The sequence below is a fragment of the Dryobates pubescens genome, chromosome Z, assembly GCF_014839835.1.
Source record: "Dryobates pubescens isolate bDryPub1 chromosome Z, bDryPub1.pri, whole genome shotgun sequence".
Classification (NCBI taxonomy): Eukaryota; Metazoa; Chordata; class Aves; order Piciformes; family Picidae; genus Dryobates; species Dryobates pubescens.
The window spans coordinates 85,012,118-85,034,935 of record NC_071657.1 but is presented as its reverse complement, the minus strand read 5'-3'; the positions used below and the strand labels follow the sequence as shown (position 1 = coordinate 85,034,935).

The 22,818-nt window shown below is 38.3% G+C and overlaps 1 protein-coding gene across 1 annotated transcript in view; it reads left to right on the top strand.

Moving 5' to 3' along the window:
• The window catches only part of KIAA1328 (KIAA1328 ortholog), a 173,243-nt gene that overhangs the window by 123,668 nt on the left and 26,757 nt on the right, over window positions 1-22,818 (top strand). The window contains exons 6-7 of the mRNA XM_009907804.2: window positions 12,521-13,203; window positions 16,206-16,301. Coding sequence (XP_009906106.2) covers window positions 12,521-13,203; window positions 16,206-16,301 — 779 coding nt within the window. The remainder of the gene's footprint in view (window positions 1-12,520; window positions 13,204-16,205; window positions 16,302-22,818) is intronic.

The following is a 22,818-nucleotide window of genomic DNA, read 5'->3' as shown; positions in this document are numbered from 1 at the left end:
CTTGTTCAGTCCTGCAGAACTAAGTCTGTTTTAGCTTGAACTGCGCTGGAAATAGCCAGCTGCATCCCCTCCCCTCCAATGAATATATTGTGAACAAGAAATTCAATTTTAATTTGTATTGCAGTTCAGCTAATTAAAGAAAAACCATTCTAAATACCTGACTGAACTGATGTGATTTGGCTTTCTTCTTCTTCTTCTTTTTTTTTTTTTTTAAACTCTTGGCCCTTCTTCCTTTTTTTCACTCAGTGACTCTGAATATTTGCCACTTCATATTTCCTCTTCCTTTAAGTCTGTGGCTCTTGAAAAGATGCTCTTATTTAACGCGTAACTGTGAGGTAGGCTCAATCTCATTTTTGCTTTTCCAGTAGGATAGAGCTTTCTTCTCTAAAACAATATTTGGAAATACTTTTTATTATTATTATTATTGTTATTTTACTATTTACAAATCCCAAGGAACTGTAAAGATACAGAAACATGTAGTAAGAATTTCTTCAGTGCTCAATTGAATGGTTCAACTCTGTTCCTGAAGGGAATGAATTTTACTGTTGACCTAATTCTGTTCCCATTAAAGTTGGCCCTGAGTGGTTTTAGTGATTTTTCATTCTCAAAGCATTACTACTCTTTGTTGAATTCAGAGTTTAAGAAGGAGAGCTGAAGTACAGCTTTTTCAGTTGGAGTAAGGAAGTCTTGAGCCTGTTACTCAGAAAGCATTTATTAAGTATGCAAAGAAGTGGCCTGGGAGCCCAGATAGAGGAACCTTCCACTCTGTGTTGGAATTTTGTAAGAAGTGCAAAAATTCATACCTTTTGGCACCATGGCATGTCTCTGCTTTCTGCATCGTGTGTGGTTTCTGCTTTCTTTATTTGTGCACACATCATACAGATGGAGTTTACAAACTGTAAAATGACAAGCCAGAGCAAAAGTGAAATGTGAAAGTACAAACATATGCAATTTTCTCTGGGAAAAAAAAAAAATCCCTTCAAAATTGGTTCCCTGCTTGAGAATAATTAATGTCAAATTTTTGATGTCACATGCGTGCTACATTAATTGCTATTAAGTGAGGAACAGATTATTTATTTGTTTTTCAAATGCACAGCTCTTAGGGTACTGATTAGAAAGTGCACAAAAGAGGTCTGTAATGCTTGCTCATAGCTATAGAGCCAGTGCTCTTAAACTGGCACAACACAATAAATTAATGACTCTCTATTGAAAGGAAGGTTTGCATCTCTGTTCTAACTTGGGGAGACTGTTATTTCAGAGTTCCTAGAAACTGTGCCTCTGTGTCCTTTATCCTTCAACTGGTAGGCAGAGCACAGTGTTTGTGTAATTATTCATGTCAGGCTATAAGCACATATTCTTTTGTGTAATTTGTTTCTGCTAATGTCAAAGGCCTAGCTTTCTGCAAAGATTTTAATTCAGACTGTTGCAAACACTTACACTTGTGAATTTTTCTAAACTAAACTTGCTTTAATAATCCTGTGGGTGAGTTTTACTTGGTCTGTCTGTCCAGTCTGCAATACCTCAGGGTGAAGGCGATTGCCTCACAAGGTCACTGCTGCCCTGGAGTAGTGGAAGGCCTTTCAATTTATGTTTGGTCATGCCCTTTTAACTTAATGTTCTCCTTCACATAAGCTGGTAGTGATGGATGTCCATTCAGACAACCTAATGGCCTATGGTTACTGTAGAAGAGCCTTTATATCAATGTCCTGCAGCTGAGACCTACCAAGAAGGACTGTGAAACTGCTCTGCACCACATCTAGAACCATTTTATGCAAATAATAGCTGTGATAACGTTGCTATACTTTAAAGTGTCAAGCAGGACTGTAAAAGATCATTTCCATGGGTCAAGAGGAAGTTGATCTTTTCAGCTTGATTTATCAGAGGTCATTTGCCTCTGTCAGCTGTTGCTACCTTCAGCAGTACTAAACCCACTGCAGAATGACCTCAGCTCTTGAGGAATCTCAGCCATAGACTAAGAAGGTCTGTTGGGACATTCTCAGTGGCATTTCAAGTGTGGCAAGAATATTGTGAAGTCAGCATCTTCATAGTGAGCTTCAAAAGTAACAGCTGCTTACCCCCAGGGAATGAGAGGCAGCTATTTGCTCCATGCCTCTTCCTATTCCTTGACTCAACTTTTCCTGCCATCTTTCATAAGTTATGTACCTGTTTGAGATATTGCAAGTCTGCCAAACAGAAAACATTTAATTTCTCACTGAAATCACAGCCTGTATGCCAAGAGGACCTTGAATTTTTATGTTCAGGGACCAGAGCCTTCCAGACTTGAGTGAGGTAGTATGACTGTTGCTCAGAGGTTTCAGGCGACACCTGTCAAATGCAGAGACTGTTGGATTAGGTAACAGATTATAAAATAGCATGTTGTGAATCTGCTTAGGTAGAATTTCTCCAGGGGTTGTTGTTTTTTTGCACAAAACTTTCAGTTGCATGTGTTCTTAGTCAAAAATGTTCACATCATTTCCATTTGTAGAGTGCCATTTGCCCTTTCCTAGACTTCCTATGTAACTTTAAGATACTGACTTGTGATTAGAAATGAGTATTTGCCAATGCAAGAGAATCTGCCAAAAGTCTCATGAAACAGGTATATAAACTAACTCCAGAAAGACTGAAGCAGGAACTGGAAATATGATATATATGTAATATCTTCCCATGATGGAGTTCTGCCACCATTCAGAGAAGACGCTGTTTTAAGGTGCCTTGGTAGCAACTCCAGTGTTACTTATCCTCTAGTTAATTAGTCTGTGTGTTGCATTGTACCCTTTATTGTCCTCACTCCCTTTAGATATGTTTTAGACTCTCTTTATACACGTTTTCTCAGTATTACTGTAAAACAGAAAGTCTGTGCTGCCATTTCTATGTACTCTACCAGGTTAAAGGTGGTGTTCCTGGTAATTTAGTCACCTTGGCATGAAAGAACGTTTTGGCATGTCCACTGCTCTGGTCTGGCCATTTTATCTCAGCTTTACTCCCACTGACAGAGACATAAGTTGCCCCATATATACACTATCTTGTGTTTACTGTGAGTTACATGTGGTAAAAGCATGCAAGCTGTGATCTCAAAGCTGGTGAGTGCAAAAGCAGTTGATATCCAAGCCTTTAGAAAACTGCTTTCTAATAGGTGGCATAAATGTTGGGGTTTTTTTGAAGTGTGAGGAGGTCACGTACCATGGTTCTGACTTAATTGTTCTAGAGGATTTTCTGCTACCAAGATTATTTAAAACATAGTATCTGGGCTGCCTGTTATGTCTTGCAGTAGCATTTGGCCACTTATTGTAAAGCTATGTACCAGTCAGATGCTGGTGCATTAGTCTCCTTCCAGTCTTTGTTCTGAAGAATAGCATCACTACAAAATAAAAGTATCCTTCTTAAAAGCTTTTATTTCTTATGTGAAACTTCTTCTTTGACAAGACAAAATGAGTCAGCCAGTCTTTAATGGGATCACATTGAAGTGTCTGCAAGTCTTGTTGTCATTCGTCGGCATGATCGTTACTTGAGGGGCAGATTAGAGGTCAATCAGCCAGAGCCATGGGGGCGCCCACAGCTAGCCTCAGGATACTCCCTACAAATGTAAGATCAAAAGGGCATGCACATGAAAATTACTGTTTACTTTTTATGAATTATTTCCAGAGATGGGATCATTAGCAGAATCTTAAGTGCCGGCTGGCTCTTAGTGCAAGGACACTCCTGACAGAACACATTTGCTTGGACACACCTTTCCATTCTTAAAGGGAAACGATTTCCTGTTTTTGCTTTTGTGGGATTTCTGTATTATTTAAATAACTTTCTGGTTGTTTTTCTGCAACAGCCCCTATTTCTGAATACGCCTTTAACTCTTAGACATTGTCCATTTCTTATGTTTTATTTTTTTTTTGTGCAGAAAAGGTAGTTCAGAGCCTATGTCTGTACTCCAGGGACTCTGCAGGAGAGCACTTATCTTTTGCAAGAAGTAAGACTTACTGGTAATCTTTCTGAGTGAGCTGCGGTTGTTACTTAAAATTCATTGGTGGCCAATGGGTACCACAGTTGTCCCTACTGTAAATACAGGGGAAAGGTGATATTGGCTGTCATGGTCAGGTACATGCTGGCAAATGCTGATTCAATGTCGGCTCCTGTGGTAATCTTCACACATCATACTCTGCACGTTTTTATCCACGTAAGTATCTGGCTTCTGTTTGATCACAGTAATCAGGGCTGTTTAGAAGGGTCACGTTATATTTGCCCTTTTGTCTTGTGTCTGGAACCATGGAAGCATGACTTTGGAGCAAATGTTGATTGAATTCTAAAGAGACTGGCAGTAGCTAGGAACATGTGTAGCCACTGATATGCTAAACTTGTGATTCCAAGTAGGAAACTGCTTTTTAAAATAACTTTGAAAAAGTTACTTTGAAGGACCAAATATGTGGTAGACACTACTCTTCAGTGAAAACCAGTATGAACTTTCCACTTACCATCTTTCATGTTACTACCCTTAACTTGGAATAATCAAATGATGTCTGGCATAGGAATGAAACTAAATCTGGCTAGTAATCAAAATAAAATCCCTATAGCTATTTTTGTTACTCTTAAAATGTGTGCTCTGAGATTAGGCACTTGTCTTTTTTTCTCTTTTCTGCTATTTTTCTTAAAAATTCTAAAAAATCCACCAAACCACACCTCCTTTGCAGCCCCCTCCTACGATATGTTCTCTTATCTAAATCCTTAGTCTTCCTAATCTGACTAGACATTTTGCATAGGTGCATTGTTACTTATTTGGCGTGATGTTTCCTCAGCATCATTGTTTTTTAAGCATTCCTTTTGACAGCAGCAGCCAGAGAACTTCTTGCTAGCGTTAAAAGTGATCAACTGAATATCTCCACTTCTATCTTTTCCTCTTGTTGTTGGATAGAGCTAATGAAACCTTTTGATCCTTTTAAACCAGTGGAAGTGCAAAGGAAATGTGTGTGCATAAGTAGAGTTGCTTGTTCCACTGAATTAGGGGTCTGCAAGTAACCATCTTGGGAGTGGGTCTCAGGTTTGTTACAGCATCATTCAGAAAGTTGAGACACAGATACTATAAGAATAAATCCCTTAGTGCTCAGTCCAGTTTACGCTTCTACTGAGCAGCACCCAGTCCCCAAAACTTTTAGGTGTTATGTGTTGGACTTCTTACGCTAGTGTCCCAGTTTGAGGCCAGGCAGTTCCTCTCTTTCCTGCAAAGGGGGCAAAAGAATGACACACAAACAGATTGCAGAAGTGATGGAAAGTTTAAATGGAAAAGCAGTAAGTGTTTTATAGAAACTACAAACATAGTGACAGAAGAGGTCCCAAAGCATACAGAGGTCCCTCACAGCGTACCCAGAAGCCTCCCAACACTTCCCTTCTCCCCACCTGAGGGTATACCCAAAACCCCCAGGGCTCTTTCTTCCCCCCTACTGCTAGGCTAATCTCAACTGGCCAGGTCTGAGACTGCCTGAACCCCTTCTCCTCCTGGCATTAGGCCTAGCCAGCCCTAAGAGACATTGAGATACTCCCCCAGTGTTACCTGATAGGGAGCATCTCTCATGGGAGCAGAGAGGGAAGAAAGAGGAAGAGAATGACTTTGCAGATGGATTTATAGGGCACAGGACATTATGGGTATGAAACACACTGTTTCCTGTGTCCACCTACTGGGCTGGACACTTGGGACACCAGAGGTGTATCTTGTGTGGCAGCAGCAGGAGGCACCCAGCCTAAACTGCCACAGCTAGATTGGCAGTAGATAGGGCATCTGTATCCCTCCCAACTTCAATTGTGAGGCCATGCTCACAGGTTCATGAGATACTGGAAGGCAACTGATTCAGATCCAGGATGTGGTATGCTTGTTCTGTGTTTATTGCAGATTTTCTACTGAGGCAGAGTCAGATATACAGCTGTGTGGTTCATATCTGGTACCTTTGCTGTTGAGGTCTTTTGTTCCTGTAATCATCTTAGAAAACAATGGTTTAAAGATGTCTTCTATTGTATCTGTGCTTCTTCTATTTTCCATAATGTGCCACAAAGGTCCTTAAACCTCTCCTCTGAAGTGGTACATCTTGAAGATGATATCCAAATCTAGATGGGTTTCTAGAGCACTGGTACTTCAGTACTGTTAGGATAGAAGAATGATAGAGGTTCCTTCTCCTACCAATTGTAAAAGAGTGTGAGATACACCTGTCAACCGGTAGCTGTTAAATTAACATTTCCATTTCCCTGTGCATAGCCTTATCTCTACAGACAGGAGTATATATGCAGGGAAGGGGCTATTTTTGGCTATACTGTAGGAGTTGTGCATAGTAAATCTTGCTTACTCCATAATTTCCACTACATTTCAAATTAAGGGCCTAAATTAGGGTTAGTGTCAAACTTACTATTTTGCTATGTCCTAATTTTGTTTTAAAAGCACATAGCTAAGGACTTTAATATGTTTTAGATTCAGTGCTTGTAAGTTATACTACAATCCCTGAGGGAGCCAAAATAACTTATTAAAACCTTGCAAATGTTTTTGACTGCTGCATTCTATTATTTTCTATTCCAGTGGTGGCATACAGCCTCTGCTGCTGGTGGGTGGAGGAATGCAAACCTCCAGGGCCCATTAGACTTAACTTGTTTACTGCATTGATATCTATATGTTAAATGACAAGAGAGTTCAGGTTATTGAATAATTTAAAATTCAGCTCTAATTGGTGTCATATGACCTGGAAAAGGCCATGGATGACGCCAGGAGCATGCTGTGAAATTCTTATAAATAATTCATAAATTAGATCATTCATTTGCCTGGATGTCTTGTTAAATGCAGAAGTTTGTAAGTAATAACTGATGATATAACACCTGTAAGTATTTAGTTCATATGCTGGAAGGTAATCTACCTTGATGATCTTCTAGCAAAACCTGGCAGAGTATGAGAGTTAATTGCACTAGGGAGAATGCACTACATTTATTTGGGATGGGCTTTGGCAAGGCTCACTGTGCAGATGTTGCATTACGCATTCTCTATCAGCTAGACAACTATTCTGTGTATGCCCATGTTAAAAATGCAGCTCATCACTCTTCTGCCCTTATTTCACATGAACTCCAAATGCACTGGGAAATGGTAGTGACCTGTTCTGCTCACAAATAGTATAGTTTTTGAAATATTTATCTAGGTCTTGAACTACTGATTCTTCAGTAAAAGAAAGGGCAGAAGTAAAAAATTGAAGTCAGAAGATTGTGATTTTTTTTTTCTTGGTGTTTGTTTTTATAACGTTGGCAGCCCATTGAATGTTAATAGCTAGACCTGGTGCTGCCAAGATCAGTATAGTGGCATTTTTCTATAGAGCAAACAGGAGCGATATGGTTTTGTTTCAGAAAGTAAACGTTTGCTTAATTTTAGTGGTCAGATATTGCATTGCCATTGTGTAGGTACTGTTTGGGCTTAATGGACATTCTGCTCACAGTGACATCCAGGACTCAATGCACAGGCACCTTGCTTTAGTTGTCTTGGAGCACAGTATTATTAATAACTGCCTTATCAGCAAGCATAAAGCCAGTTTGCTGATCTGAAAAGGAAGCATTTGTTAAAGTTTATCTACAATATTTGTGTAGCTGGAAAAAAAGGGTGACACATTTATGAATGCAAAATACATGCTTAAAGCTGAGTTCCAGCAAATGCTCACGTGCCACTTTGAATGCAGGTTTTTTTGTGCACCTGGCATCCCAGCTCAAAACGTCTTAACAAAGAAGAAGAAAAAAATTGAAGGTAACAGAAACATAAGAGGTGTTCCTCTATTGTCAGCTAGCAGCTATAGAGTCACTTTTGCTGTGATGTGATCCTATTTTTAATTTTTTTTTTTTATTTTGCTACACCAGTGTATTGAGTTCAGTTGATTTTCATAGGAAAAACATAGGCTTGTGACTGTCATTCACATATTGTTTCTTTTTTTGAGACCACTTTTTTATTCAGTGGAATGTGACAATCATAGCTCTCCATAATTTCTACATAAAATGGTGCTTATTTCTTGCTTGAAAAATGGTCAGCTTATCTTTCAAATTATCTGCTGTATTTATTTTAGAGACAGTTGCTGAACTGTTATTATGGGGGCACTTTTTAATAACTGATGCTAGATTGCCTATGGTAGAGATTTTAATAAAGAGTGATATGATTTAAAGAAAATAAAATAGACTTCATTAGATCCTACTAATTTACTTTAAAATCTTCACCTTTTTACATTCTCCCTGATAAATTCTTACAGACTCTTGAAAAGAATAGCTTCTTAATCACTAGTAATGTACTTCAAATGGTCCTGCCATTTGAAATAATTGTTTTAAAATGGCATTTCTGTTGCCCTGATATCCTATCTGAACTTATTTATAATATATTCTCCTCATTCTGCTGACAAGACCATGTGCTCATGTGCTCAATAGACCAGCCAACCCAAAGGCAGGCTCTGTTCATATCAGACCTATACAGCAACAATGCATAATGGTGACTGAGTTCTAGTTTTAGGATTTATACTATAGTGACTGTGTCAGGTAGGTCACTAATATATGCCCTCAGTGCTCTTTAAGGTGTCCCTGTGTATGGTAGGCTCTTATTTGTCCATTTAGAATTTTTTTATTCTTCTTTAAATCTCTCTATTTATCCTCTGGTTACTGCTGCCTGCCATTATTCTTGGCTTTCTCTAGGGTCCCTGATCAGATCAGCAAAATGGGACTAGTCTTGAACCTTCATGTTCCTTCCTCTTGTTTCTACCCCATCATAAGAACCTCCAGAGCTGAAAATCTGGGTCAGAGAAATGTTCTTAAGGTACAAGTGAGAACAATTCTAGCTCATTGTTTCTTTTTCTGTATTGATATATTTCAGCTACAAACTCTTAAACCAGGCACTAGGGGTTAAAGTCTAATGCTGTTAACGTCTACTGAAATTTGGCTGTTCAACTTAAAAGCACTATGTTTTGTTAGGACCCTACCTTTGTCTTCAGAATTCCAAATTTAGAACCGTAGGATTGGAAGGGATCTCAAGGATCACCTAATTCCAACCTTCCTACCATGGGCAGGGACACCTCACACTAGATCAGGTTGCTCAGAGCCCCATCCAGCCTGGCCTTAAATACTTCCTTTCTTTTCCTTTCTTTCTCTCCTTTATTAAAGTCATGATTTGGGGCTGTTTCTTAAACATGTTTTATACATGCAGAGCTACCAGCAAAATCTGTCAGGACCTTACCTGTGTTGAGATTGTAAGATCTGATCAGATACTGGTTCATCCCTTGCAGTACAGAGCCCTGTGTGCTGGAGTCAAGCCTGTAAATCTGTGTGCTCTGATAGCGCTGTGAATTAACACTGCAGAGCACACAAGTTGCATTTGAGAAGAATTTGCAGAGATCATAATGCTGTGTGTGTAGAAGTGGTGTCCTATTTTTGTTTGTAGGAATTTTTAAGGACTGGGTGTTTGTTTAAGCTCTAATCTGTATCCCTGAGCAAAAATTACTGGAACTGCAGTAGAGATTTTGTAGAGCTCCCTACATGTCTTCTTCTTTAAATCCTTCTAAAGATTATTCAAACAAATTTTTAACATCTTCCTGTTTCTGTGTGAGAGTTTTAACACATGATCAAGTCTTACTACCTCCATACATTGCAAGGAGCAGCCTGAGTTTGTTTGTTTATTTAAGCCCCTGTTAAAGGAAATCGTATCTTTAAATACCATACAGCAAGCCTGAAAGAGCTTCGTAGAGGGGAAAGCACAGCTGTTCCATCATGGTTCATCATGGTTTGCATGTGTCCTATAAGCAATATCTTTCTTAAACTCCTCTTGTGTAATTACCCAATTCCTTATGGTTGTGCATCTTTAGACTCATGATGTAGGTGGGTCTTTGAAATTTTTATGTTTTTTATTCCCTTTTTCCCCTTTACCTGGCCTGCATCAAGCAGATCTGTCATGCTCCAGTCTCATCTGATCCCTCATAAATGCAGACGTCAGTTCATTTTCCCTGCAGCCTCTACCACCCAGCTGTAGGTTTCAAAGCATTAACAGAAATACACAAATTGTGAAAAAAGTTCTTGTGCCTATCTTCCGACATCAAACAGTTAATTTTTCTAAGGGGTTAGACCCTGCAAGGTACTGAGTAGTCATCGAGTGTTGGAAGTCAGTCTTCTGCCTAACATGACCTCCTTCTTCTAAAGGAATAAAAAAAACCCCACTCGCATTCAGTGACATTAATGAGAATTTCCCCCCCGCAAACATATTGTAACTGTGAAATAACATTAAAGTTTCTCTGCCTTGTTATGAAGTCTTTAAATGTCAATGCCATTCTGAGACCATCAGGGCAGATTTAATGGTGGCCAAGGTCAACAAATGCTAACTGGTACCTCTTTTTAGGGCCTTCAGGGACTCTTAATAGAGTCTCAGCCATGAAGTTAATTTCTGATGTGGACCTTTATTCTTAAACCTGCTCCTGATGATTATTTTGTGCCATCGTCATTCATGTGCTTAGATTTCTTAACATTCTCTTGTCTCTTGAAAAGACAAGAAAGCAAACTGCTAAAATAAGGAAAATTCTCATTTTTTTAATCTTTGCCTTTTTCCCCCCATCCTGTTTAATTCTGTTTATAAGCTGCAGAAGGGTAGCAGCCTTTGCTTTCTGTAGACTACCCTAAGCTGCCAGCTTTGTTAGGACCTTCTAAGAATACCTTCAGGTCTAAGAATACCTTCAGATCTAAGAATACCTTCTGATGTCTTAATCAGGCTGGCAAACTGGCCACCTTGAAAACCTCTTTCTGTTGGTGCCGTAAGTGCTTTATTAGGAGAAACAGGTGAAGTAGGAAATGAGAGGCAGCATATAACCGTAGGATTCTCTTACTTTTCTTTTTCTGTAATATTTCTTCCTGTTGCTAGTCATGCCTTTATATATGGTCTAATTTAGATTAAAAGGGCTTTGTAGCCTTTATTTGTCTAGAAAATATTGCAGACAAGGATGGCACACTACATACAATAAATAACACAACTCTGTCTTTTTGGCAGCATGTTGCATTTCTGCTCAGTTGCCCTGCCAGCCCCTTTGACTTTAAAATATTTTAATGTCCTGCACTTTTCACCCAGTCCAAGCACCAGACTTTCCTCAGACATTTAGCTGTGACATTAATGCAAATGCCTCCAACTCACTGGGCACTTTGGGGCAAAACGTGACATCCTTGGTTTTCAATCACATGGCAGAGGGTATATAGTTGCATCCACAAAACTGGAAATAATAAAATATCAGTATTCAGGTGCTAATTCACTTTAATTTACGTTCTGTGAAATCCATAAGAAACTTGTGACTGGTTGACTTGAAGGACAGCAGAGTATATTTGGTGTTTTGATTATTTATAAAAAAGAATTTTAATTATACATAGACACACTGCATAGACTTGAATTATCTCTGTCTTCTAATCAGTGTTGGACACTTGCTTGCATTCCTAACTTTTAGTGTTTTGGGGCTTGCTCCATGTCTGCCACTCTGTGAACAATGTCTATCGTAAGAATTGCCAGAATGCAAATAACACTCTTCTTTCCGGATAGCAAATTTCTCTGTTAAGCCACTTGCACTGCAGTGGTTTTGTTATTGTTAATAAACCTGGCTTCTGTAATTAAGAAGATTAGATCTTTGTGAAAGGTCCCAGAGGCTGGAGGGGTTTAAATTCAGGATGTTATTGAAATTAATGCACAGGTCTAGCAAAAGAAATGCAAGTGCCCAATTCACTGCTGTTCTGATGTGCATAAAATCCCAAATGCTTAACTGCCTAGCTGGTCCATAAGGCAAGGATACTCCAGGATGTAAGTAGAATTTTGATGTCTGTTACATAATACACACCGCTGTAACAAAACCCCTAGAATTGGCTTGCACTGGGTTGACAAATTAGAATGGCAGTTGCTTTCTTTCTTCAGAGTTTTATCAGAGTATAATCACTTGCCCAGCTTAATTAAAAAATCACTTTACATTTATAGCTGAATTTAAACATGTTTTGTATTTAAATGACAGCTTTTGATGTACAACCATTTTTTTACAGAAAGTAGTTAGTTTTTATCTGTGTTTCTGTAAAGATATTTCAAAAACTCTCATCAAATTTCCAGAGGTAAGTAATATCCCATTCAGTACAAGGTGAAATGTTTTACATCAAATCTCCTGCTGTGTAATAGCCAATCAAAGAGTATTTATAGTGGCTGAATGGATTTTTTTGGCTCAGTATTCAAAATTAAACATTTTCAAACCTTAACATTTAACGTTTTTTGCCACTCTTAATACTCTGAAGGAATTCATTTTATGCTGAGGATCCTGCAGGCAGTAGTTTTACATTTATTACACTTGTGTAGATTGAATGAATGTAGAATTGATAGCAGATTCATGTCTGTTTTCTGGTAAACATTTTCTTGGGTTTGGCTTTATGTGCTTTGGCGTTATGCATTAAGTCTGCTTTTGAGAGAGCACATTTACCAAGTGAAATTAATGAGCATAGATAAGCTTTGGTAATTCACAGTAAAGTGTTTCTTTTATTGCAGGTGTCCAGTAAGAAGAGCTTGTGCCAACAACCATCTTTGGAGCTAGATGGTTCGTACTTGGGTATTGGAGGACTTCAGAATTCTTACAAGAAAAGCAGAGCACCAAAGGCTGGAAGCCCAGGCCATGTTGCATTGTCTCAGCCTTGCAGCAATAATCACGGTTACGGGACTGAAATCCATTACAACCATCAGGAGAGTCTGAAGGGCTGTCCTGCGCAAAATGGCCTGCACAGAAAGTGTAACAACGTGATGTACCCAGTCAAGCAGAGGAGTGCTCACTATGTAAAACCAACTCAAGAGATGGAACAGAAAGCTAATGAGGTTCAGAGCTCATGCACTCAGCAAGTGAGTCATGATTGTGCCTGCAGGCATCTTGGGAGCTCAGGTACTGCACAAGAGAACCACCATGTCAGCCAGGTGCTTAGAAGACACTCTGGGCCAGTTCACAAAACCTGTGCTTATTCTAGGTGCTCTCAAGCTTCTGTTCTGAATGACAGCATGGACTCAGGGTCTAATGAAACAGAAAAGGCTCAAAGGTTGTATGAAGAAAGAAGGCAGAAGCTGCTTCTGCAGAAGATGGAGCTGGAAATTGAAAAGGAAAGACTCCAGCATTTATTGGCTAAGCAAGAAGCAAGTGTGCTAAAACAACATCAACTGTGCCAATCCCGTGTGGATTATAACAGGTGATTTTGAGATTTATAATTAAAAACATATTCTAGAATTTCCAATGCACATGTGGGCAATAGTTAATTACAATGGGAGAATGAAACTGATAAGATAAGCAAGACCTGTTCTGTCTAACAGTGATTTAGAGAGGAGATTTTTTTAGTATATTAGCATATACTGTTGGGAAACATCATGACAGCTGTCAAAAGCAGCAGAGGAAAATAGTATGTGGTAGAAAGAAAGGCACAGGAGAAGCAGTGCTGAAATAGTAGGTAGGAAAAGAGGAGCAATAGTAGAAAACAAGACATTGATCATGGTGCAGGCACTTGAAGGAATACAGACATTTGGCAAGAAAGCATTGTGAGCATGGATGACAGATGAGGCATTCCCCCTTCCTTGGAGAGGTCACTTTGAAGTATTGCACCTTCCTAGGTAGGAACTGGCATAAATGTGTTTTTCAAAAGAAGATGGAGATCGTTTCATATATACATATATATAGAATACTCTTTTTACATATATATACATACATACATATATATACACACACACACACACACACACACAGAAAAAAAAATGGAGCTCTGTATAGTAAGGACATTTTTGTTTGAGTGATGTGAGTGATGTTCCTGAGAGTGAGGATGCCAAATCTGAAGCACAATGCATCCTTAAAACTGGAAGAAAGGAATAGCAATAACTGTAGAAATATGGGATATAGTCTGAAAGGCCCCTGAGCTTGTTGCAGAAGGTGAGGTAACGCCTTTCTGATGACATAAATGAAGTCTCTGGAAGAGAGGGAGAAACTGGCTTATTGGTATCATGTTACTAGAGTGGAGGGGAATAGTGAAAGGGAGCAGGATAAAGCAAGTTGAATTAGTCATTATGACTCAGTTGAATACTAGCATTTCAGCATTAGGAAGGGAAAGCAATGGGGAAATAAACTAAGTCTTTAGGAAGATTCAGTAGGAAGGTTTCAGAAAGATGCTGACTTTGATACTGTTTTAATATGGTAACTGCTGATAGCATCTCATGAGTCTGCATTACATGACCCACATTTACATTCATGTATTATAACCAACATGGAGGAATATATCACTTTCTCTTCTTAATCCCAGCCTCCTGGTTACTCTTCAAACTCTGAAAAAAAACCTGTGATTTAGGGTTGCTTTTTTCCCCTTTTTCTTAGATTTTGGCTTCCATTGAAAATGTGTTTGCATGCCTTAAAAATACCTGTCTTAAAGGCAATCACAGTTGTGCATGTTGAAAATGGATGAGGTCACAAAGTATTACAATTTCAGGTGAGAACTGGATAGGAACAGATGGATTCTTAATCATCAAATACCTTAATTCTATGCTTGCATCCCTCTAATGAAAACCAAGTGGAATATGAAGGAAACACAGACTTAGGTGTTTTGTGGTTTTGTTTCCAATGGCTGTTTTCCAGTATTCGAGGCATCATAAGCCTAGAAAAAAAAGAACCTTAAATATATCTATAATGATGTGATAGCTAATGCCATTATACCTATTTTATCCACTCTTTTTTCTTCTTTCCTTTTTCTTTTTCTTTTGCAAAAAAACCCAAACTTCAATGTGCTAGGTTAGTTACAAAAAATAGTTCTGTGAAATAAAATCATATATAATTAATCTGAGGACTCAGTATTTATGATCTCTTTTCAGAGGTGCTTGTGAAAGCATATTTGACATATTCCCTCTAAGAAAAGCAACTAGAACATAGTGTGTTTGCTCTTAAAACATATTTAGTCCTTTTAGAATTAAATGTGTGATGTTTGCAGGTAATTCTCTTAGGCATGCACTGTTCTGTTTGAGTTCTAGGTATATAATTAAATTTTGCACTTGGTAATAGGATAATTTTATATACTACAAACAATGAATTTTTTTTTAGCTAAGCTTAAATACCCTTTGCTTCATTGTCAGGAGGCTGTAACCTAGTTCATCCCTTAACAGCATGACAGTTCAAAAAATAATACAACAAAAATTCATTTCTAGATAGTGTTTATTGTCTGTCTTTCTGCATGGGTGGAGTGCTGGTTAAAGTTCATTCTGAGCTGCTGAAAGTATTGTCATTGAATGACAAGTGAAAAAGGTCTGACTGTTTGTAAGTATTGGGTTTTAATTCTTCTTTTTTAGTGAAAGTAGGTATTGATTTATTTTTTCCCCACAATGTATCATAACTGCATTTTAATTTTCACATTTCTCTCTGTAGTGTCAAGTCTGTGTAGTATTTTCAGTCTAAAATTCCTCTATATGTAAAATAGTAACTCAGCTGTCAAAAATGGGGTGTGTGTGGGAAAGGGGCAGTTCAGAGATTCCTCCTGATGCCAGCCATGTCAGAGTAGACAAATATGAGTAAAATTTGGAACAAGAAATTTTATTCAAATAGGGAGAAGTGTCTGTCTTGCTGAGTTTTCTGTCTTCATTGAAGAGAAAGGAAAAGGTGGGGTAGTCTTTAAAAAATGGAGCATCAGCTATGGGCCCATCATTTCAGGTGAGACAACCATCTCAGACAAATTCCTCATTTGTGCAAGTTTGTACATAGAATAGAATAGAATAGAATAGAATAGAATAGAATAGACCAGGTTGGAAGACACCTTCAAGATCATCGCGTCCAATCAACCAATCCAACCCACCTAATCAACTAAACCATGATGTGAAACCTGATGGCTTTGACCTCCAGTGCTGCTAAAGCAGTAATCTGAGCCCAACAGAGATCTTTGTTATTGCATATTTTGACTATTTTCTTAAGGGAGCTGGTCCTTGGAAATCAGTAAATTAAATGTTTCTAATTTTTTTCCCAATGCTAATCCTTAGAAACAAAGGCACTGGACATAAGTCAGCCTTTCAATATAAAAGTGTATTTGAAAGTGCAAAAACAGCCCTGAAAGCTTCTGCATTTAATGTGATTAAATGTCCTATTTGTTGACACAGAACTCACCTTTTTCTGGCAAGTTCCTGGTGTGATGATTTGACCAGCTGCAAAAAGGCGAACTCTGCTTTTTTTCAGGTTTAGAGGCCACATACCTGGTTCAGAAGATGTGCCCATTGATGAAGCACCTGGAGAACTTTCTCTAATGATGAATGGCAACAGCATGGGGCTAAGGTAATTTCTCTCTTTACTTCTAAGTACTTCACAGTGTCAATATATCTTCTTGACAGTGTGCTGATGGCTGCCAAGTGTACTTGTTCATGTGTTTGTTTCAGATTAAGAGCTTTTTTCTGAAGGAAAGGTAAAATTCATTGGCTGTTGAGTTTTATGACTCAACTCAATAGTTATGCTGACCTGTTATTACTCAAGGTTTAGGAATTGACTTTCTTTAGAGGTCCCAGGTTTTGTGTGTCATCTCTTAAAGACACCTACCTAGTCTAGTGCAAAGTGGAGTTTTCATGAGATCTTAGTTCTTGTTCTTTGCTCTAGGTACTGCTTGGTTTTGGTTTTGGTTTTTTTCAATTAAGATCAGAACATTCCTTCAGTCTTGATTTGGACCCAGTGTGAAAATTCTCAGATATGAATGACCTTTTCCAATTGGTGACAGTTACTTGTTTTTTGTAAACAGTATTATGTTGCACTTCTGCTTCAGTGCCTCCAGTTAACTACCACTGAAATAAATGGAAGTAGAGTTAAGCCAATACTTAACTCTTTATCTCAGTTTTGCATGCTGTGTAAAACTTTAATCAATACATTACTGTGTTTTCTTTCTTCTTACTCTGTTGCATTTCCTGTTAATACTGGAAGATGATTCAGGCTCATTAGAATAGCAACAATTAAAAACTCTTGGTTTCACAGGGTTTTTCTTGCTTTCTCAAAAATTATTATCTTCTTGTTCTCTGCTTGAAGTATAGATATTCTTTCGACCAAGTAGTGGACCAGATGAGTAGCTGTCCTTTGAATGGCACCTTCTTTAGTGACAAGAGAATAGGTAAAAATAACAAGCTTTTCTCTCCACTCTGACAATACTGGAGAAGCAATTTATTTATGAACTAAAGGTCCAAACTCTTTTTTTGTTTTAGTATTAAGTGATACTGATGTTATTTTACCTTTTCTTTTTTTTTTTTTTTTGAGACCCCTTGCCATGGCAAAGTGATAAGACCTCTCCAGAACAATGGTTGTTAATTTCCTTGGAATACTTCAGTGCTTAACCAGGTGTTTGACTGCTCTGAGTTACTGACATATCTTCATTATGTTCTGATGCTTTTGTTTCATTTCACACAGACTGATGTGATCAAAGTGCAATCACTGTAACAAAAAAAGAGCGATGATGTGTAAGATGCCATAGCGTTAAGCTCCTTGGAGAAAAAATGTAACCTAGAACATCTATGGGGCTTCTTGGCACCAGTTTCTCCAAAACCTGCAAAAGTCTACGTAGCCTACCAGGGAAACTGGGGAAAATCTGTGCTGTTACCTAACTGAGAGTCTCAGATTTCAAAAGGTTCCCCACCCTCTCATCATTCTCCTGGTTTAATTTACTGTATTTTTTCAAAGTTAATATGTGTTCATGCAGTCTCAAGTTGCCGTGCCAGCTGGTTACAAAGTTTGGCAGCAAAACACTTGAAAGTTTTCCTTCCTATATGCCATTTTCAGTTTCAGAAAGGTTACCAGATGAATGGTCTCTAAATAATTTATTCTAATGTAAGGCTGAAAGAGGCTACGGAAGACAAGTCCATTTGTCTCTTTTACGCATTTGAATGCATAAGTGATGTTTTCTTCAGTATAGAGAGAGTGTGCAAATGTGAAAATGGCTTGATCTGACAAAAGAGGATGAGGGGGTAGGCATACACATATTTTTTTAAGTGTCTCCTTTTTGTTTGTTTTTTTCAGGATTTGGCCTTTTTGTTGTTGTTGTTGTTGTTGTTGTTGTTATTTGTTTTTTTAATTGACCTGCCAAACAGTTCTTGTTATAGCAAATACTATCAAATCCCTAATGGAAAACCAACTCTCTCTGACTTCAGTTATTATGAGAGCTCCCCTAGTAAATCTCTCAGCATGGAACTTGATTTAAGTCTTCCACTGTGCAAAACTGTGCCATCTTAAGAATATGCTGGCATTCTAGAGGAAATTATGAAAGTCCTTTAAAACACTAAACTTGCTGAAGTGAGATATTGAAGTTTAGAAGTAAAATAAATAATATCATCAAGAACTGAAAAACATAGAGGTTTTTATAATTAACAGCTCATTTTGAGTTAATTATCTACAATTATGAAAATCTAATTGCAATTTATTCTCTACAATCTGTAGAAGAATCATACACAAGGGAATGTGCATCACTGCCAGGCTTAAATGCTATAGGATGGATACAAATAATAGAGGAGTCATTAATGAAAAACAAAAAGCAAATAGGAGCATGCAGCTGTGCCAGGCTATTGAAAGGTAATTGTAGTCAGAAATGAGATATGTACTTTAAAAGGCATTTTGTCATCTCCTGTAGGGATTAATTTTTTTCTTCCTTGAAAAAAAAGAAACAAAGATTCCATGAGCAAATACAGTACGGAGTTTGATTCCTGGAATGGAATTTTGGTCCTATTCTGTCTGTGTAAAGGAAAACTCTTATCTCAGTGAATATTACAAACTCTAGCCAAATTTTCTGAGTTTCATTTGCATTCTTCTAATTTCTAACTGTTTCATTTTCGCTCCAAAATGTGATGTTATGGTTTTTCCATTATCAAAGTCAGCAAGCTTTTTCCATTTCAACCTCTTTGGATTGTCCTGATACGAATTTGCGACATTGAAATTGAATTTGCATCACTTCCTTGCTTGGTGTGCTGAGGAACTGTTAAGAAGAAGTGTGTTCATCCCTCCGTGGGCTGGCAACTGGGCTGGCATGTGACATCTGAAGAGTCTTCAGATTCAGGATCTCCAGTCCTCTAAAGTTCATCAGTCAGAGCAGATTTTACTGGGGGCAGAGTGGGGATGCAGTAGCTTGGAGTACTCCTAAGTGAGCCCACAGCCAACTTTCAGCTGTGGAGATTGTGACTTGTACAATTATTGACAAGTTGCCTGTGTAACTTCTTTTTAAGGCTGCCCTAGTGTGCAAGATGCTTTAAAATATTCAAAATAAAAACATAACTTGGTACATTTATTTAGCATAAACTAGCCTTTACAAAGTGCTTTCTATCTCCCAGACACAGATGCTTGGTACATGCTCAAGTACCTACTCCATGTGTATTCATTAGGATGAATACACTCGGCACCTGCTTTTGTGTGTGCTCCTGAAGTCTGCATCTCGGAGAGGAATTTTAAAACAGTCTACTCTTCTCCCCTTTATTTAATCTTAACATTGGATTTGAATGCCATGAAAATAACACCTATTTACTAGCACCAATGAGAGAAGATACTACTTTGCAAGCATCGCTCTCTAGAGTTCTGCTGTGTGCCTAAATCTTAATGTACAAGGTACTCTGCTTCCAGCAGGTTTCCTAGGTGGCTTTGCCAGTGCAGCTTTCTACTTCCTTTTCTCTAATATGCATCTTTTCCTCAGTTTTCACACAATAGTGCCGTTGCTACCCTGCATGGACCTGTGCAAAAGGCTGTAAGTAGGAATAGTTGGATGTAGAAACTATGAGATGGATTTACAGTTATCTGCAGGCACTCTTTCAGTATCTGCTACCTGGTGAAAGGATTTCTTTCCTGAAGTATTAAAGATTTGCAGGTGGAATTTGCCACCTTTAATTTTGTTGAAGGCTTTTTATGCTTCTGCTCTTAACTCTCTGTCATGTACATGTATTTTTTTCCAGTTTATATTTTCAGTTACTTGAAAATATCAAATACAGAATTCAGCAGTACTTTCCCCCTGTTTGGATGCTCATTGCTATGGTAATAGTTCCAGGAGGGAGTGCTGTCAGGGGTCTTTTAAAAGATTGCTGTTTTTATGATCTAACTATTCTTATTATCTGGTGAAAGAATGTGACAGTTATCACTTGCTCCTTGTTTAATGCTTTGCTATGAACTTGATTTTCTTTGCAGCTTGTTTGACGTGCAGGCATCTTTGTGCAGTGGTTTGCAAGCATCCTTCCATGTCTTTGACCAAATACTCAATGCAGTTAAATGGACACGCAGAGCAGCACAGACTCGCAGCTCCCCCTGCTGTCCCAGGCATATCCAGTTTTGTTCATGCAATCGACCTTCTCCAACTAATTTAAAAATGAAATAAAACCCACACATGATCACATGCCTCTACTACCTCTGACCTTCTTACTCCTGTTTTTGAAGGGAACTCATACTTAAACTGGTGACAATGGTTCCACTCATTTTGGTTCTTATTTTGAGTTTCTTGTAAGTTCTTCATGCCAGCGTGTGTCCGTCACCTCCTGTTACTGTTTTCTTGAGCCTGTGGAGGAGGAACTGTCACCAGTGCCACAACTGGCTTGTCCAAGGCCTCAATTCATCGATGAGTTGTTCTCTTGAGATGTGTCTATGTAGTGCTTGGCCAACTTTTAGGAATGCATTGAATGTTTTGGAATTCTCGTTTTTTCATCTGCCGTTTTGGCAGACTTGCATATTATATTGGGCTGAAATCAACTGTGCTTGCAAATGGCCCATAAAACTGTGTATCTGGAAGCTGCTTACCCACTCGTTAGTGCTTCTTTTTAACACCAAAGTTACTTTTTTGTTCAAGATAATTTTGCATTGAAGTTTGTATCATTTTTAGACAGGATATTTGTGGAGTGAACACTTTTTTGGCCAGTAAAAGACGTGCCAATAGTGCAAATGCTGAATTAGTAGCAGTTATGAGGTTTTTCTTTCTCACATGGCGTTGACTGGCTATATATAGGCACACCATCCCTCCAACAGATGGCTGCTGGAGTCTGTTGTGACGTAATGGGAGAGTATAATCAGTTAGATACACAATTTTGCTTTATTAGTGCCACATGCAGACTCTGAAGATAGTAGGTTTAATCGTATACAGTAAAGGCTTTTGTCCTGATGTGGTTAGTAAAAGGCAAAAGTAATTGTTGAATGGAGGGAGGGGTTTGGCCATTTCATACATCTATGCATGCATTTTAATTTTTTTTAAATTACTTTTTAAGGTAACATCCTTATTGGACTAGGGAGGAAGGAGTTCATTTCTGCTGACCTGGTTGATTCAATAATCTCATTTTCAGGTTTACTTTCAACTGTGACAGGGTTTTGGAGCTGCCTGCCATGCATTTACCTGATTAGGCTTATTCTGTTCTCATGATCATGTATGCATCACAGTAGCATTACATCATTTCTATTACGGTCCAAAGTTACCCTGAGCAGGAAGCCTACTGATAGACTGATAAGATAAAAATAGAAGATACCATAAGTAGTTTCCATTGGCAGATGGAACCAACCTGTAGGTGAGGTCTTCAAAAAAGCACAGGAACTCTGGTGTTAGAGACACTGCTAAGCGTAGGATGGTAATCGGTGAAAACAGGCTTGCTAAAACTTGAATGCTTTGATATTTTCACAAAACTTGCATTTCCTGCTGGTCTTCTGCATGAATATAGTTCTGTAATATCACATATTGGAACTGAAAATGCTTGATGATTTTTTTTTTTTTACTTAGGGTTGAAATGTTTAAAATTCATGCAACTCCTGTAGGAGTTTGTTCCTTGCCAACACTTGCAGACAGTGAGAGACATTTTTGCAAGTCATTTGCAGATGCCTCCTTTACAGGAAAATGTAGATGCTGTTAGTTTACTGTCTGAATTGAATTTTTAAAACCTGAGTTCTATTTTTATAAATTGGAGTGGATTACTTTTTCAGACATACCATTTTGTTACTTTTTATTTTTATATGTAATCTTGGCAAAGACAAAATTATGTTTAATCTAGATATTCGTATGTCCCAGAAATTTGTGAGTTGGAAAAGTTAAGAAAAATCTTATAAAACAAAGTATGTTCTGGAAGGTAGTTTTAAATTAGGGGATTTTAAGACCACTCACAGAACTTTCACACCATTTAAAAGCCTTTATCAGAACTGATGGGGCAGGACTAAGAACAAAAGCTATTGGTATTAAAAGTTAAGTAACAAATCCTCTGTACCCTGCTGTTCTGGTCATGATCACAGCTGCACTAAGATAAAACCCACTCACCCTCACCTCTTGTGACCTTGGCTGCACTTCAGCACACAGAGAATTGAAGCAAAAGGCAAACACCAGTAAATATTAGATTCTGCCACTTGCAGATATACAGGCTACATATAAAGATAACATACTCTTGCTCGCTCATCAGCTTTTACTTTGTCTGAAGTGGCCTTTGTGTATTTGCCGCTGAATTATTCTGACATAAAACTTTCCAGACCATACTGGTGTGTTGAGGAGAACTCTGTGGCTTTGCATGGGTGCTGAGGCTTTTCAAACTACCTATTACATTTATAACAGTGCTAATTTTTGAGAGCCATGCAGAGAAAATTTTAGATTCAGCCCAGCTGATTTGTTCTTCACACTGCTCCTGCGGTGAAGAGGATTGATTTTTGTGTTTCTTTTGATATTTGTCTTCCTTTTTTCTGGTATTCAATGTTTCAGGCCTTAATCCTTTAACCTTGAATCTGAGCATCAAGGCTTCAGGAGGGATCAGGCCTTTTGATGGAGAGAGGATGTCTTTTGTTGTACCAAATGGTTGGGAGTGGTATAAGGCAAGATAGCTCTCCAGACAGT